At 35.7% G+C, this 19397-nt stretch overlaps 1 protein-coding gene across 1 annotated transcript in view; it reads left to right on the top strand.

Moving 5' to 3' along the window:
* The window catches only part of COL19A1 (collagen type XIX alpha 1 chain), a 342994-nt gene that overhangs the window by 137588 nt on the left and 186009 nt on the right, over positions 1–19397 (top strand). Inside the window, exon 12 of the mRNA XM_032593194.1 lies at positions 10498–10551. Within this exon, the coding sequence (XP_032449085.1) occupies positions 10498–10551 (54 nt within the window). The remainder of the gene's footprint in view (positions 1–10497; positions 10552–19397) is intronic.

Below are 19397 nucleotides of genomic sequence, written 5' to 3' on the forward strand. Positions count from 1 at the left end.
ATTCTCCCCAACACTTATTGTTTCCTGTGTTGTTGGTTTTATCCATTATGACAAATGTGAGGTGATATTTCATTGTAGTTTTGATTTGTTTTTGTTTTTTATTTTTTTAAATTTACATCCAAACTAGTTAGCATATAGTGCAACAATGATTTCAGGAGTAGATTCCTTACTGCCCCTTACCCATTTAGCCCATTCCCCCTCCCACCACCCCTCCAGTAACCCTCAGTTTGTTCTCCATATTTATGAGTCTCTTCCGTTTTGTCCACCTCCCTGTTTTTATATTATTTTTGTTTCCCTTCCCTTATGATCATCTGTTTTGTCTCTTAAAGTGCTCATATGAGTGAAGTCATATGATTTTTGTCTTTCTCTGACTAATTTCACTTAGCATAATACGCTCCAGTTCCATCCACATAGTTGCAAATGGCAAGATTTCATTCTTTTCGATTGCCGAGTAATACTCCATTGTATATATATACATCTTCTTTATCCATTCATCCATCAATGGACATTTGGGCTCTTTCCCTACTTTGGCTATTGTTGATAGTGCTGCTATAAACATGGGGGTGCATCTGTCCCTTTGAAACAGCACACCTGTATCCCGTGGATAAATGCCTAGTAGTGCAATTGCTGGGTCTAGGGTAGTTCTATTTTTAGTTTTTTGAGGAACCTCCATACTGTTTTCCAGAGTGGCTGCACCAGCTTGCATTCCCACCAACAATGCAAAAAAGATCCTCTTTCTGCGCATCCTGGCCAACATCTGTTGTTGCCTGAGTTGTTAATGTTAGCCATTCTGATAGGTGGAATGTGGTATCTCATTGTGGTTTTGATTTGTATTTCCCTGATGATGAGTGATGTTGAGTATTTTTTTCATGTGTTGGTTAGCCATCTGGATGTCTTCTTTGGAGAAGTGTCTATTCATGTCTTTTGCCCATTTCTTCACTGGATTATTTGTTTTTTGGGTGTTGAGTTTGATAAGTTCTTTGTAAATTTTGGATACTAACCCTTTATCTGATATGTCATTTGCAAATATCTTTTCCCATTCTGTCGGTTGCCTTTTAGTTTTGTTGATTGTTTCCTTCACTGTGCAGAAGCTTTTTATTTTGATGAGGTCCCAGTAGTTCATTTTTGCTTTTGTTTCCCTTGCCTCTGGAGACGTATTGAGTAAGAAGTTGCTGCGGCCAAGATCAAAGAGAGGTTTTTGCCTGCTTTCTCCTCAAGGATTTTGATGACTTCCTGTCTTACATTGAGGTCTTTCATCCATTTTGAGTTTATTTTTGTGTGTGGTATAAGAAAGTGGTCCAGGTTCATTCTTCTGCATGTCGCTGTCCAGTTTTCCCAGCCCCACTTGCTGAAGAGACTGTCTTTATTCCATTGGATATTCTTTCCTGCTTTGTCAAAGATGAGTTGGCCATACATTTGTGGGTCCACTTCTGGGTTCTCTATTCTGGGTGATCTGGGTGTCTGTTCTTGTGCCAGTACCATACTGTCTTGATGATTACAGCTTTGTAGAATAGCTTGAAGTCTGGGATTGTGATGCCTCCTGCTTTGGTTTTCTTTTTCAGGACTGCTTTGGCTATTCAGGGTCTTTTCTGTTTCCATACAAATTTTAGGATTATTTGTTCTAGCTCTATGAAGAATGCTGGTGTTATTTTGATAGGGATTTCATTGAATATGTAGATTGCTTTGGGTAGTATTGACATTTTAACAATATTTGTTCTTCCTATCCAGGAGCATGGAATATTTTTCCATTTTTTTGTGTCTTCTTCAATTTATTTCATAAGCTTTCTATAGTTTTCAGTGTGTAGATTTTTCACCTTTTTGGTTAGATTTATTCCCAGGTATTTTATGGTTTTTGGTGCAATTATAAATGGGATCGATTCCTTGATTTCTCTTTCTGTTGCTTCATTGTTGGTATATAGGAATGCAACTGATTTCTGTGTGTTGATTTTATATCCTGCAACTTTGCTGAATTCATGAATCAATTCTAGCAGTTTTTTGGTGCAATCTTTTAGGTTTTCCATATAGAGTATCATGTCATCTGCGAAGAGTGAAAGTTTGACCTCCTCCTGGCCAATTTGGATGCCTTTTATTTCTTTGTGTTGTCTGATTGCAGTGGCTAAGACTTCCAATACTATGTTGAATAACAGTGGTGAGAGTGGACATCCCTGTCTCATTCCTGACCTTAGGGGGAAAGCTCCCAGTTTTTCCCCATTGAGGATGATATTAGCGTTGGGTCATTCATATATGACTTTTATGATCTCGAAGTATGCTCCTTCTATCCCTACTTTCTTGAGGGTTTTGATCAAGAAAGTATGCTGTATTTTGTCGAATGCTTTCTCTGCATCTATTGAGAGGATCTAATGGTTCTTGTCCTTTCTTTATTGATGTGATGAATCACATTAATTGTTTTGCAGATATTGAACCAGCCCTGCATCCCAGGTATAGATCACACTTGGTCGTGGTGAATAATTTTTTTAATGTATTGTTGGATCCGGTTGGCTAATATCTTGTTGAGGATTTTTGCATCCATGTTCATCAGAGAAATTGGTCTATAGTTCTCCTTTTTAGCAGGGTCTCTGTCTGGTTTTAGAATCAAGGTAATGCTGGCTTCATAGAAAGAGTTTGGCAGTTTCCTTCCATTTCTATTTTTTGGAAAGTTTGAAGAGAATAGGGGTTAACTCTTCCTTAAATGTTTGGTAGAATTCACCTGGAAAGCCATCTGGCCCTGGACTCTTGCTTTTTGGCAGATTTTGATTACTAATTCGATTTCCTTCCTGGTTATGGGTCTGTTCAAATTTTCTATTTCTTCCTGTTTCAGTTTTGGTAGTGTATATGTTTCTAGGAATTTGTCCATTTCTTCCAGATTTCCCATTTTATTGGCATATAATTGCTCATAATATTCTCTTATTATTGTTTATATTTCTGCTGTGTTGGTTGTGATTTGTCCTCTTTCATTCTTGATTTTATTTATTTGGGTCATTTCCTTTTTCTTTTTGATCAAACTGGCTAGTGGTTTATTAATTTTTTTAATTCTTCCAAAGAACCAGCTTCTGGTTTCATTGATCTGTTCTACTGTTTTTTGGTTTCAAAAGCATCAATTTGTGCTCTAAGCTTTATTATTTCCTGTCTTCTACTGGTTTTGGGTTTTATTTGCTGTTCTTTTTCCAGCTCCTTAAGGCATAAGGTTAGGTTGTGTATGTGAGATCTTTCTTCCTTCTTTAGGAAGGCCTGGATTGCTATATACTTTCCTCTTGTGACCGCCTTTGCTGCGTCCCAGAGGTTTTGGGTTGTGGTGTTATCATTTTCTTTGGCTTCCATATACTTTTTTAATTTCCTCTTTAACTTCTTGGTTAGCCCATTCATTCTTTAGTAGGATGTTCTTCAGTCTCCAAGTATTTGTTACCTTTCCAAATTTTTTCTTGTGGTTGATTTTGAGTTTCAGAGCACTGTGGTCTGAAAATATGCATGGTATGATCTCGATCTTTTTGTACTTACTTAGGGCTGATTTGTGTCCCAGTATATGGTCTATTCTGGAGAACGTTCCATGTGCACTGGAGAAGAATGTATACTCTGCTGCTTTAGGATGAAATGTTCGGAATATATCTGTTAAGTACATCTGGTCTAGTGTGCCATTCAAAGCCATTGTTTCCTTGTTGATTTTTCTTGATTAGATGATCTGTCTATTGCTGTGAGTGGGGTGTTGAAGCCTCCTACTATTATGGTATTACTATCGATGAGTTTCTTTATGTTTGTGATGAATTGATTTATATATTTGGGTGCTTTTACATTTGGCACATAAATGTTTACAATTGTTAGGTCTTCTTGGTGGATAGCCCCCTTGATTATGATATAATGCCCTTCTGCACCTCTTGATACAGTCTTTATTTTAAAGTCTAGATTTTCTGATATAAGTATGGCTATTCTGGCTTTCTTTCATTGACCATTAGCATGATAGATGGTTCCCCATCCCCTTATTTTCAATCTGAAGGTGTCTTTAGGTCTAAAGTGGGCCTCTTGTAAACAGTATATAGAAGGATTTTGTTTTTTTATCCATTCTGTTATCCTATGTCTTTTGATTAGAGCTTTGAGTCCATTGACGTTTAGAGTGAGTACTGAAAGATATGAATATATTGCCATTATGATGCTTGTAGAGTTGGAGTTTCTGGTGGTGTTCTCTGGTACTTTCTCATCTTTGTTGCTTTTGGTATTTATTTATTTATTCATATGTGTATATATATGTGTATATATATACATATATATGTATATATATGTATGTATATATGGGTTTTTCCCATCTTTTCTCCCCTCAGAGAGTCCCCCTTAAAATTTCTCGCAGGGCTGGTTTAGTGGTCACAAACTCCTTTAGTTTTTGTTTGTCTGGAAAACTTTTTATCTCTCCTTCTATTTTGAATGACAGCCTTGCTGGATAAAGAATTCTTGGCTGCATATTTTTCTGATTCAGCACACTGAATACATCCTGCCACTCCTTTCTAACCTGCCAAGTTTCTGTGGATAGGTCTGCTGCAAACCTGATCTGTCTTCCCTTGTAGGTTAGGGACTTTTTTCTCCCCTTGCTGCTTTCATGATTCTTTCCTTGCCTGAGTATTTTGTGAATTTGACTATGATATGCCTTGTTGATGGTCGGTTTTTGTTGAATCTAATGGGGGTCCTCTGTGCTTCCTGGATTTTGATGTCTGTGTCTTTCCCCAGGTTAGCAAAATTTTTTGCTATGATTTGCTCACATAACCCTTCTACCCCTATTTCTCTCTCCTCCTCTTCTGGGACCCCTATGATTCTGATGTTCCTTTTTAATGAGTCACTGATTTCCCTAATTCTTAAATCATGCTCTTTTGCCTTTCTCTTTTTTTCTGCTTCATTATTCTCTATAAGTTTGTCCTCTATATTGCTGGTTCTCTGTTCTGCCTCATCCATCCTTGCCGCTGCTGCATCCATCCGTGATTGCAACTTAGTTATTGCATTTTTAATTTCATTGTGGCCATTTTTAACTTCTTTTATCTCTGCAGAAAGGGATTCTAATCTGTTTTTTACTCTAGCTAGTATTCTTATTATCATTATTCTAACTTCTGGTTCAGACATCTTGCTTGTATTTGTGTTGGTTAAATCCCTGGCTGTCATTTCTTCATGCTCTTTCTTTTGGGGTGAATTCCTTCTCATTGTAGTTTTGATTTGTAGTTCCCTGATGATGAGTGATGTTGAGCATCTTTTCCTGTATCTGTTGGAGATATGTATGTCTTCTTTGGGAAAATGTCTATTCATGTCTTCTGCCCATTTCTTATTTGGATTATTTTTTGGGGGGTGTTGAGTTTCGTGAGTTCTTTGTAGATTTTGGATATTAACCCTTTATCAGATATTTAATTTGCAAATATCCTTTCCTATTCTGAAGGTTGCCCTTTTGTTTATTGTTTCCTTTTCTCTACAGAGGCTTTTTATCTTGATAAAGTCCCAACAGGTTTTTTTGCTGTGTTTCCCTGGCCTCTGGAAATGTATCTAGTAAGAAGATGCTATAGCTGATGTCAAAGAGATTGCTGCTTGTGTTCTCCTCTAGGATTTTGATGATTTCCTGTCTCACATTTAGGTCTTTCATCCATTTTAAATTTATTTTTGTGTATGATGTCAGAAAGTTGTCCAGTTTCATTCTTTTGCATAGAGCTGTCCAGTTTTCCCAACATCATTTGTTGAAGCGACTGTCTTTTTTCCATTGGATATTCTTTCCTGCTTTGTTGAAGATTAGTAGACCACATAGTTGTGGGTTCATTTCTGGATTCTCTGTTCTGTTACACTGATCTATGTGTCTGTTTTTGTCCCAGGACCATACAGTCTTGATTACTATAGCTTTGTAATATAACTTGAAGTCTGGAATTGTGATGCTTTCAGCTTTGCTTTTCTTTCTCAAGATTGTTTTGGCTATTTGGGGTCTTTTCTGGTTCCGTACAAATTTTAGGATTGTTTGTTCTAGCTCTGTGAAAAATTCTAGTGGAATTTTGATAGGGATTTCATTAAATATGTAGATTGCTTTGGGTAGTGTAGACATTTTAACAGTATTTGTTCTGATCTACAAGGGAGAAGTTTTAGAACTCATCTAGTGCTAACATATAACCTGATGAATTAATACTGGTAAAACATGAATTGTCAAGCAACATTTTTTCTAAGTTTGCTTGTTTATTTATTTATTTATATATTTATTTTAATACCCATCACCCACCCTCTCCTCCCTCCCACCCCCATAAACCCTCAGTTTGTTCTCAGTTTTTAAGAGTCTCTTATGTTTTGGCTCTCTCTCCCACTCTAACCTCTTTTTGTTTTTTTCCTTCCCCTCCCCCATGGGTTTCTGTTAAGTCTCAGGATCCACATAAGAGTGAAAACATATGGTATCTGTCTTTCTCTGTATGGCTTATTTCACTTAGCACAACACTCTCCAGTTCCATCCATGTTGCTACAAAAGGCCATATTTCATTCTTTCTCATTGCCACAAGTAACATTTCTTTTGTATTCCTTATGGTGAATTGTCTGATTTGTTCTATGCTCAGTTACCAGTTGGATATTATTCTTTTTCTTATAAATGATCAAAACTCTTTGCATATTAATAATGTTAACTATTAAGCCACCATATGATACTTTTTCCTATCTTGTCATTTTCCTTTTAGTTTAGTTTATATTTTTTTTCTTACAAGTTTATAATTATTATTTTGTCAAATATATTTTTTCTATTATGATTTTCTTCTTTTGGTTCTATACTTAGAGGCACCATGCTCACCATAAGCTCTGAGCTATGTTCACTTTATATTTTTTCTGTTCCTTTAATATTTTTATTTTCAAGTCAGCTCTTTAACCCATCCAGAATTAAATGCATGATTGCACATTTATTCCCAATGAAATTTATATTGTTCATTATAGCATATTGTTTCAGTCTGTTGTAACATTTCATGTCTTGAATCTGTTGCATATATATTCATAATATATAATGTATCAGTGGTTCTCAACTGAAGGTAATTTCACCTTCTGTGGAAAATTTGGCAATATTTAGAGACATTTTTATTTGTCAGGACTGAACATAGACAGGCTGGGGGAGAGACTGACTACTGGCCTCTAGTGAGTAGAGGCCAGCGTTGAGGTTAAACATCCTACAATGTACAGGATAGCCCTCACAGCAAAGAATTGTCAATAATGCCAAGATGAAGAGACCATCATATAGGTGAAGGAGTGGGAGAGATCTATTGGGTACCATTCTTCTCCCAGTTACAAAATCACCAATAGTAGTATTACCTGGGCCGTATTTCTGTTTCCTGCTCTGAGGAGCACTTGAAGAGACTTTGCCTCATGCTTTGCAGAAATCCAGATATACACTGAATTTTTTTTATCATCCCTGGATGGTTTCAAAAACAAATGAGCTTAATAGTTTTAGAGCACAGACCCTGGAGCCGTGCTGAGGCAGGTTCTACCTCTTATTAGTTGTGTGACCTTGAGCAAGTTACTTAACCTCTCTGTCTTCAGTTTCTTCATGTGTAAGGTGAGAGTAATAGTCATATCCTTATGCTGGATTATTACAGAATTATAAGATGCTTAAAGTAATGCTTGACATGTAGTAAACATTATAGAAGGACTTGGTAACAATGAAAAAGTAAATGACTTGGTTTTTTTGTGAACCACCTTATTTGATCACAATGGCCTGTACTTGCTTTTTTTCTTAATTTAATTTAATTTAATTTAATTTAATTTAATTTTATAAGAGAGGGAAAGAGTTCACAAGAAGGTTGTTGGGAGTGGGGGAGAGGGACAGAGAGAGAGAGAGAGAGAGAGAGAGAGAGAGAGATAGGAGAACCTTCAGCAGGCTCTATCCTCAGTGCAGAGCCTGATACAGGACTTGATCCTACGACCCTGGGATCATGACCTGAGTCAAAATCAAGAGTCAGATGCTCAACTGACTAAGCCACCCAGGCACCCCTGTTATTGCTTTTTATATAATTATACTTTTTAAAATCCATTGTAGATTTTTGCCAGTGATCAAATTGAAGCAGCATGTTTCTTCTTTACCCTTCTGGAACATCTCTTATCCTCTTGCCATGCAGCATAAACCCCATCAGATCATCAACTCTGTTCTCTCTCTGATTATTATTTAACTTTTATTACCTCTATCAAGGTTGCAGATTTCCTTATAGGCACATATCTCTTTAACATGTAGAGTTGTTTATTTTTCCTCCCGTGAAAACCATTAATTTTGAATAAAGACTGTATTCATTCTGAGTTACATTCTGAAAGTTAATGATGATATCTTTGGAATTATATTGTCTCCTTGTGCCAAAAATTTCAATTCATTCTATTAACATGTGCTGAACACATTTTATGTCACCATCTAGACACCATGTTGTCTCTTATCCCCTTACTAGGTAGATATTTTCTTCTGTGTATTTCTGAGTCTCTTAATTCCTATTTTGCTTTCTGGCATATATGTCATCTTCTAGAACAGCACTGTTCAATGGAATTTTCTGTAATAACATAAATGTTCTAATCTGCACAGCCCAATAGTGTAGATACCACTGAGCACTTGAAAGTGGCTAGGGCAACTGAAGAACAGAGTTTTAAATTTTATTTAATCTTAATTAATTTAAATGTAAATCACCACCTGGGGCTAGTGGCTAGCACATTGAACAGCACAGCTCTAGAGCATTTCCTCACCCTTCCATTTTCAGTTTAAAATATTCAGCTTGGGGCGCCTGGGTGGCTCAGTCAGTTAAGCATCCGACTTCAGCTCAGGTCATGATCTCACGATTTGTGAGTTCAAGCCCTGTGTTGGGCTCTGTGCTGACAACTCAGAGCCTGGAGCCTGCTTCAGATTCTGTGTCTCCCTCTCTCTCTGCCCCTCCCCAACTTGTGCTCTCTCTCTCTCTCTCTCTTTCAAGAATATATAAATGTAAAATTTTTTTCATCTTTATTCTAACTTAAACCTATTTCACTCAATGTACTTGTATATAGTTTTGTTTATCCTATATATTATATATATTTCTTATACTCCAGTAATCAAGTTAATTTTACTTCATATCCTGTGTTTTCAATATAGTAACAATACATAGTCTTAGATAATTGGGACTGCGCATGTGTATTTCTGTTAGTAGAGTATATAATACATTATCTTGTAAAGTCAGGTGCTTTCTTTTCTTTAGTTTTTGTTTGGGATAAAAATAATAGTGTTCATTGTAGGAAAACAATGAAGAACAACAGAATAAATTGAGAATAAAAATCATCCTAGTGGCACAAAGCAGAGGTTACTACTACTACTACTACTACTACTAATACTACTAATACTACACACACACACACACACACACACACACACACACTGTGTTATGTGATAGACTGTGACTTGGATGAGTTCTTTATATGCATAATATATTCTTTTATTTTTAGATATTTTTACTAATTATACAGATAATACATGTGTTTTGTTTTTAAAAAATTGAAAAACAAGAGTATGCTGAAGGAACAAAATCACCCATAATCACAGAATCCATAAATCAACCACTTTTACTGTTCTGGTTTGAAACAAATATTTGAAACAAAATATTTTTTCTAAGTTCCATAGTAGGTGGATGCATAGGCTGGTAGGCAAGTAGGTAGCTAGAAGGGTAGATACATGGCCATTTAATTTTTTAAAAAATTATGCTACAGATACGCAGCATTTGCGAATAAATGTATCCATCCTTCAGATGATAAACAAAAATATGTGTCACTATGGATATGTGTTATAAACAATAGTATTAGTGGCCATTTTGAACATTTGTAACTAAAGTAATAAGAATAGAATAGAAAAGAATAGAATAGAATAGGAAAGAATAGAATAGAATAGAATAGAATAGAATAGAATAGAATAGAATAGAATTTGTAACATGTATTCACTGAATTTGTCAATCCCTGGTGTCTTACTTTTTACAGCATAAGAATTTTTAAATAGTATAAAATAAAATTCACAAATATGATTTTAATGGCTGCATCATATATAGATACCATAATTTATTTAATAGTTCCCTATTACTGGACATTTAGGACATTTCTCTTTTTTTTACTATTATAAATAGCATTGCACTCTTCAATTTAGTGCCTGAAACTTTTCATCTCTGATTATTTCCCTAGGATATATTCTTAGAAGCAAAATTGCTGGACCAAAGTAAATGAACAGATTTAAAATTCTTGATACATATTGCCAAATTGCCCTCCAGAAAGTTCTTTGTTGCTTATAGAAGAAAATAAATAATCCTTGTTCTATTTCTACCGTTTAATCATTTTTATGCAGCCTTTCTTTGAACCTTTAAACTTCTCTTTGGTTTTAGGACTCAGAATTGTTTTTTAATAAATGTTTCTTTCAAGGGATTAGCAAAGTAATCACATTGTTATAAATACCTAAACAATGTAACTCTCTTGTTTTTTCTTAGTAAAGGATCTCAGGATATAACATTTTTCATTATATAAATTATTTCTTTCTAGGGTGAACCAGGAGAAAAAGGAGATCCAGGTCTGGCTGGCATTAACGGACAAAATGTAAGCCGAACTGTTTTTTTTTCTTCTTCTAATATTCTGTTTACATTTTGCCACTGAAATGTGTTGACTATCTAATGGTATTAAGACTTTACTATCAGTGAAAGAACCACCCACAATCAGGGCAAAATCAAGAATCAAGACAATTTTTTACATGGCTCAGTAAAAGCTCTGTGTTTTTAGTGTCATTATGGGTGGCCTCTTGCCTTTTTGTATTATGTGTCATCCTTAACAGTGCTTTCTTTTTTGTTGTTTTTGGGTTGCATTTTTCTAGTCTTCCTTTCTCTGTCTTTTCTCTTCCTATATACATTTTCATATGGCCCATGTTATTACCCACAGTCACTCTTCATCTTACACCAAAGCTCCATCCACTGAAGGTTCTGCATGGGTAGGATTGAAATGATGAAAAGAAGGGGAGAAGGGGACGGAGACTTGTGTATGTGTGTTCCAGTTCATCAACCTTGGGGATACTATTGCCTGTAACATCTGGAAGTCCTAGCATCTCCATTTCCTTCCCTTAAGACAGCAGACATTCCCCCACCCCCACCCCTATCCCCTGAGCTTCACTTTGACTGTTATGATGAAATTTGAAGGTTATCCCAAATATGGGTTTTCTCTAAAATATAGAATAATCTTCTGGTCTTCAAAATCACCATTTATTATAGATATTCTAACTTTACTGGGGAAAGTGACCACCATGAGAATTATTTTTTTCCTAGTTTTCTTTTTCCACTTGCATAAAAATGTTTTAGAAAAGTTCTAGAAAGCTACACTACTTGCTTTGTGGAAAAAGAAAAATGAAGCTAGATTTGGTCCCTAATGTCTTAGATGTGTTATGAAACCATCTTATATGCAGTAGATCACTACGGTGGGAAGGGAAGCTGATCATTACAGTCCCTGGGGCTTGTGGACAAAGTAAGAGGGATACCTGAGTATGGGAAGGGGTTTTCTCCAAAAGAGAAATACCCCAGGAATTAACCCTAGAGTCAACACTGGGTTGAGGTTCTGACCCCCACTGCTTTACTCTCTTGTTTACTTCTTGAGAAACCCCATTCACATATTTCATATGAGGGTCATTCTTAATCCTCTCCCCTTTGAAATGATTTTTCTATATGAGAGAATGGGAACTGGTACTTAGGGCTTGTAGCTGGAGTTGTCTCTGCATCTTCTCTAGTTCCTTACAGTGCATCAAGACACTGGATGTCACAACTGTGGGCCCATACATTTAAACACAACCTCTGATTCACCTCCCTTCCCTACTAGTGGAGGTACCTGATATCAGAGTAAGAGTTCTGGAGTGGAAAGCCAGAACCCACTGTGTCCCAGTTGGATCACTGGCTGAGAAAATCACTTCTCTATCTGTAAAGGATGGGTTTAGAATACATTCTCAAGTCCTCATCACTATGATGTCCTATCATTTTATACAAAGAGATTATTAAGATTATGAACTTGGAAAGCATAATAAACATAGAAGCATTCATTTAGGTTTTGTAATATTCCTGCTGCATGTAAGGAGATGTAGGGATAACAAAACAGAATATAGCTGGAGCCAGCGTATGAAAAGTGCTGTATGTAAGGATGTTTGCCCTTCCTCCTCTGAACACATGGAGGAGAATTCATCTGAGCTGTGTTTAATGAAGATTAGTGTCACAGTGTGTTCTATAAATTGGATCATATTGGGGCCTTTGCCTATGTTTTGTTTTTTTCTGTTATACTTTTCATGAGATCAAAGACCATTTCTTGGAATCCCCAGGACTTAGTAAATATTTGCAGTTAAGTTCTCAGGAATTATTTTCCAAGTTTTAATTTTAAAAACTGAGAAAGTATTATAATAGTCTAAAATATAAGTAATTAGAGCTGAAAGTAGGATAACAGAGGTTGATATTGCAGTTGTAAAATATATGCAGTTTGGCACTTGACGTCATTGAAAACTCAAAAATAGCTCAAGATTTTGACCATTCATTATGAGAACAATGTTATCTTGTGAAAAATGTAGGAGTGTCGAAAGAAATTAATGATAGTGTTACAAAAGAAAACCAAGCTGCATGCATGTGGGCTCTCTGAGAGAGAGGAAAAAAACAAAGATTTTTAGAAGTTCATTAAGATAACATTGGAATTGAAATAGAGAGGGACTTATCCAAACACTTCAATGAAACTTGGAGATTTGAGGTGTTGGAATCTGAAATCTATTTACATTAGCTTAGAAATTTGGAAATTTTTCTTACAGTGTCTGAAAGTAAGTTGATTTGGCTTTGCAGATGTAATCAATTGATAAACACATATATTTTGTTTTTTGTTTTGGGGTTTTTTTAAAATTTTTTTAATATTAAATTTTTTGTCAAATTGGTTTCCATACAACATCCAGTGCTCATCCCAACAGGTGCCCTCCTCAATACCCATCCCCCACCCCCCTCCCTCCCACCCCCCATCAACCCTCAGTTTATTTTCAGTTTTTAAGGCTTTTAAAAACTGAGGATAAACACATATATTTTGAGTGCCTACTACATGCCCAGTGTTCTGGCAGCTGTGGTAGGATTTCCAAACCTGATTAAGACCAACCTGTTAAGAGAGTACATAGTATAGTGGGAAGTGTGACCTTTCCTCTTTGAGAAGGATTTTGGAAGAGTTCTTTGCATGCCCTCAATCACAGGGGTGTCATTTCTTTAGCACCATAATTGTTTAATGTAGCTCATTAGGTACATCATAAAGCAGGACAAAGCACATTAACTTTTCTCACTTGGTTACTTAATTAATATGTAGATGATATTATTTTCCCTTCCTCAGTTTTGCCAAAGATATTCAGGAGTCATGACTAAGGAGAAATAAGAAAAAGTAATGAAAATTCTCCTTTTGTCCCCTCTACTCTCACTAAGAGTGAAGAATTCTGTGCTCTGCTATTGCATCATTGATGGTGGTATTGTTAATGTGTTATCGTTCATAAACTGTTTCCACAAGAATCTGAAATTTGATCCTTTCTCTAGGTTTATGGGCTAGCCAGAGCAAGGGGTGATAGCATCCCTATTTTCAGAGGCAAGAAATAAAGGTTTGGGAAATTAAGCGACTTTTTTTTTTCTTTTAGAAAATGGTGAAATCAGCTTTTAACCCTACATGTTTGACCGAAAAGTCTCTTATTTTCCCACTAAATCATGCCCCAATTGTCATTGCCTATTTTTCAATGCTAAGATAAACTGACTCTGCAAATTAAAATCACTCAGCATTTATGACAGTTCACTCCGACTTTCAATAAGCACAGGTACACATTCTTAGAGAATGCAGGGCATTATATTAGCGATTTCAATTTGAATTAAAGTCAAGCCATGATGGGGTTCTAACTTGAGAAACATTCTGCTGGAATACAGAGTGAATAAACCCAATGGGCCAGCTCACTCCAGCTACTTTCCAAGTCAAAGAAATTTGGAAGAATTTAGAAACGCTACTAAATTCAAAAGGCCAATGTAATGGTCTTTATTCTTGCATATCACAAATATCTTGATGTAAATGTATCTTTTAATAATTTCTTCTGTGTTAGCTTTGCCAAAAAATGGGCAAGCTCACTTTGGAAAATATGAACCTGATATAGAGGGAAATATTCAGCAGTTCAGTCTTTCTCAGTAGGACACTATTGGCATTCTGGGTAAGACAGTTCTTTGTTATGTGGGACTGTCTTGGGAGAGGAGAATGTTTAGCATCCCTAAGGCTCACCAACTAATGTAGCAGCTCTTAATCATTAGGACAAGGAAATTCTCTGATATCTTTCTAAATGCATCCTTGGTAGTATAAGTGCATGTAAACTTTGGATTGATCTCCAAGGCATTGGAGCATTGGACTAAAGTTATTGAATTAAATACCTGCTCATATTTCCCTTATAGTTTAAATAATGCATACCAAACATAATAAAATTCTCAAAAATTTGAGTTGCGTGAATTTAGTCTTTAAAAAACAAGACCTCAGCTTTACACATATTCTTAAATGATTTTGATTGTGACTTACTATGAGATATATTCGACAATTGCATTTTAGAACAGACTTGAGAGGGAGTCTCATAAAGTTGTTAATGTAACCTTTAAAGCCAGACTTCCTGGGCTCCGGTCCCAGCTCTGCCACTGCCTAACTGGCATACTACTTGGAACATTACTTATCCCCTCTGTGCCTCACTTTTTTCATTTGCACAATGGGATGATAATATTAATAGCACTTGCTTCAAGGCTACTTTTGTTTGTTTTTGAGGGTGAACAGGGTTATCATGCATTTAGGACAGTGTCTCGTGTACAGTAAGAGCTATATAAACACATAGACCTTTGCTATTATTTGAAACTGGGTTAAATAAAACATTTATCTTTAATAGAAATATCATTTCAGTTATGTGCTTTTGTGGGGTTACATAATCTTAGAAAAGTCAATTTCAATCATTGAGTTTAGACTCTTCCTCTGCGTCTTTCTTACTGTCTTTCAAACATGTTTTATAAAAATTACAGTATGTGATGTTTCTAAAATAATCATGTTAATCTCCTTATCCCAATGCAATCTGTACTATTAAATACAAAAATATTGAAATCACAAAGCTGAGATATCAGCTGGCAACAGCTGGTGCCATTGCTAGGGAACAAGATACAGTCAGTGGGAAGACAAGGCAAAGAATTAATTGATAGGTTAAAATTTTTAACAACTATTATTTTGTATCATCTTCTGATTTTTAAAGATGCTATATACCATGAGTAGTAGATCTTCCAGTAAATTTAATTTCATTGTCTACCTGCTTTTATAATTCTAGATATAATACTGTCCTTCTGCTTCCACCTTGCCTTTAGATAAGAGTTCCTGTCTGCACATAACATCCAGAGTCAACTACTGTGCTTTTGAGAATCTTTATATATGTGAATATTATTGAGAACCTTGATAATATATTCCCATCTTACTCAATGTTGAACTCATAGACTGTTGCATCTGATTCTTTATGCTTTGTGGTGAGTGCTGCGTCTTTTTCTCTCCAGTACTCCATAACCATTGATAGCAGCACCAGTGTGACATGAGGAGAAAAATGGCACTTAAGCAAAGTATTACTGATCTGTTTCTCAGAGCTTATTATGATGCCATGCACTTAAAAACATTGTCACGAGAGGACATGAGTTACATGGGCCCAATTTCGATGGCCGCAAAAGTAGAAGAAGCTTGATGAAGTAGTACTTCTCAATTGCATTTTATCCGATGTGAGTTAAAGGATGCTTGTTCCATATCCATCAAACTGAGTACAAAACTGAACAGAATGAACTATTAATTATCCCTTAAACTTGGACTTGAAGAGTAAAAGCAACATTTATTAAGTACCTACAATGTACTGTTTTTTATAACCTATGATTCTCAGAACAACCCTTAAAGATAACTATTATTTATACCTATATTATAGGGAAGCTTAAACAATTTAGAATTTTACATAAAATGCCATTCTTTTCCTCACCCTCCTGAACTCCACATCTCTAAATCTTGAGTACCTCCAGTAGAATTAGGCCTCTCTGTGAACTGTTCCCTTCACACTTGCTGTATACTTCCATAATAGTATTCAACACTCACATTAGCTTGTAGTGGGTTGCATTACTTCTCCAACCGCTTCCTGACTATAGTTGATTGAAATGGGATGGTAAGCTGATTCATTTGCCAATAAATCCTTCCCAGAAGTTGCAGTTAGTGTTAGTTTTTTAGGCAGGAATATTGAAAGAATTGTAATGTATTATTTTATGCCTAACATAATTTTTTAACACGTAATGTGTGTTGATTAAGAATAATAGTAATAACTGGAACACTGCTACACACAGAATTCACTGTAACCCTGTGCCCCAGAGTTAACCATTTCCTGAGTGTTTTATTTAATGTTCCCTTTTTAAAAACAACATTTTCATATTCGTGTGGTCATAGAATATAGAGTTTAGTCTTCTATGTTTGTGCATGGTCAACAATATTTGACCATGCACAATATCCATTTATAAATAAATGGATACCTGGTGGCTCTCTCAGCCATTTCTTCCTCATGTTTGTCTTTTCTCTGGATAGAGTTACACCAAGAAGCCCAAAGAAAACTCTTAGTAATTTTCTCAGCCCAGTAAATGGTATAACCTCCTATCACTTACTTAAGCCTTGACACCTCCTTTTCTCTGCCCCCTCTTCCAACATATCTGCCTCTTCTACTTCCCAGTATGTGCGGTCTCTGACCTCTCCTCTCCATCTCCAGTATCACCACCCTATCCCAGCCACCCTCGTCTCTTGCCTCAAAAGCTGTGACAGCCCCTTTTCTGCTTCCACTCTTGCTGCCTACAATCTATTTTTACATTGTAGTCAAAGTGATTTTTTTTGAAGCAAAGTCACATCATGTCGTTTTTCTGCTTAAAACACTTAGGTTCAAAACCCAATCCTCCTTACCATGACCTGCAGTTCACTACATGCTTTGACCCCTTAACTTGATCTCCTGCTCCCTGTCTGCATGCTCATGACACTGTCTTCACCTTGGGGGCTTTGGTGCTTGCTGTGCCTTCTAACCTCAATACTTTCCCCCTGGATCACTGCATGGCTGGATCCTCTGAAACAACAAATGTCACCTCCACACAGAAACTGTTTCTGATGACCCCAACTGACATACCAGCTCTCTCCCTTTCAGGCAGAGCACATTTAGCCTATCGACCTGTTTATCATCAGTCACTCTCCTCTTATAACCTGAGTTCCGTGAAGGCAGGAATCTTGACCCTGTTAAGGAAAAAATTATTCTCACATTTATTAAGATGGTAAGGAGGACTTTTTGTTCAAGACTATTAGAATAGGGGCATTGCAGTAGAGGAGTGAAATTGAGCTCAACTCCAAATACAATAAGGACGGGTGGGGATTTATAGCCAACCGAGTGACAGGCTCAATGAATGGAAAATTACTAAGAGCAAACACTGAGGGTGGGAGGATTCTTGATAACTGAACTATAGGATTCTTGCTAAAGGCAGGCCAAAGACTTACACATTAGAGATGGGGGATGAGGAATTTGATCTGCTGTTAAGGGTGGGGGATGCTATGTAAACTGATTGAGTAAGATTTTTTGCTAAAACTGGTCTCAGCAAGCCGAAGACAGAAAAAGACAGAGGTCAAGGTTGAGGCCTAGTCAAGAAGAGGACTCAGAAGAGTCTGATTGAAGTTTGGTTGAAGAGAGGGTCTTTGTCAATTTCTAAGGAGCACTATCCAATAGAAAAATGTTTAATATATAATACTTACACAGTATATTTCTAAATATGATATTATAATCAAGACAAATATAAATATATTTTCCAGTAGCCATGTTAAGAAAAATAAAAGGAAACAGATGCAACTAATTAAAAAATATATTTAATTTAAAATATCCAAAATACTATTTTAATATATAATCAATATAAAAATCATTAATGAGCCATTTTGTATTTTTTAAAATAAATATTAAAAACCCATTATGTTTTGTACTCTCAGAACATTTCAATGCAGACTAGTCTCATTTTGCTTATTTGGGAAGGAATGGATATTTCAAATAATAAGAGAATATTACATCTCAAATAGGATTTACTTTTTCACTCATCCCTTTTCTAAATAAATAAATAAAACACTCCAAGGTAACAATGGAAGACCGTAGCTATGAGTTTTATCCTGAAAGGTATTTCTACAATTGTGAAGTGTTTTTTGTTTGTTTGTTCGTTTGTTTCCCTTTTGGATGCTATTTTTATCCATTAGATTTTTTTTTCTTAAAGTGTAAGATTACAGTTTTCACATAATCTCTGCAACAAGATTATTTTAAGTATCCAGTTTTCTTTCATTTCTTTAAATTCATCATTGACTTCTATATTGAATAGCTACAGGTGATAGCGTTTGGCATTGTTTACTGACTACAAAATGTCAGAGCAGGGATAGACGGATCCCTGAGCCAGGAAAAGTAAGATATCTAGATATACTGTGCATTCTGTGACATCAGAATTATTTCTTTTTTCCATTATTGTTCTCCATTCATCCAGTGTATTAAATCAAGAATGAAGAAAGATATTTTTTTCTATTTACCACACAGTCAGGATGTCGATCTAACTCTCTTTCTGTTTACACTGTGGGTATCTTCAGCTATAGAACTGATTCCCTCCGGTGAAATCTATTGTGATATTCCTGGGAGCTGTCATTTCTGAGTCTGATCAACTAAATACCCACTAAAACACCCAAGAGTCCAGAAGATTCATGAATATATTCATCTGATACTCTATGTCTCGTATAGTTTCATTTAATATCTTTATAAATCCAAGTAAAAAAAAATTATCAATTAGAGAACTAAAACATACTTTGAAACAGGAAAGAGACTACATTGTAGCTTCAGCCTGTGAGTGATAGGAAAAGAATATGTCCTTCATTTGTTTTCTCCCACAATTAGATTACTTGATAGAGACATAAAAATGTTTTTTTTTAATTTAATTCTTGATTTTTTTGGCAAGCTTTATAAAGGCCAAATCAATGCTAAATCAAAGGTATTTACAATATCCACAAATTTAATCCAAAGTGGATACTTAAAAGCTCATATAGATTTAAATGATGTTCTCCCAGATGGTGAATTAATGTAATTTTAGCAGGAAGCAAAGTTGCACAAATATGCAGTATTCAGGACTCATGCTGATTTAATGTATCTGTACTCACCACAACACAGATGTTGCTTATCATTTTAGTACCAGTTGTCTCTCTTTCTTTCTATACTACAAACTGAAGAATGAGATTTGGGAGTTCAGTAAATTATGATTTATCTTGTGACTAATGACTTGTTAGAAATGTCAGCTTTCTGTGAATTGCATACAGAAATCACATTGGTTGTATTCTTCCTA

Source organism: Lynx canadensis, chromosome B2 (genome assembly GCF_007474595.2).
Source record: "Lynx canadensis isolate LIC74 chromosome B2, mLynCan4.pri.v2, whole genome shotgun sequence".
Taxonomy (NCBI): domain Eukaryota; kingdom Metazoa; phylum Chordata; class Mammalia; order Carnivora; family Felidae; genus Lynx; species Lynx canadensis.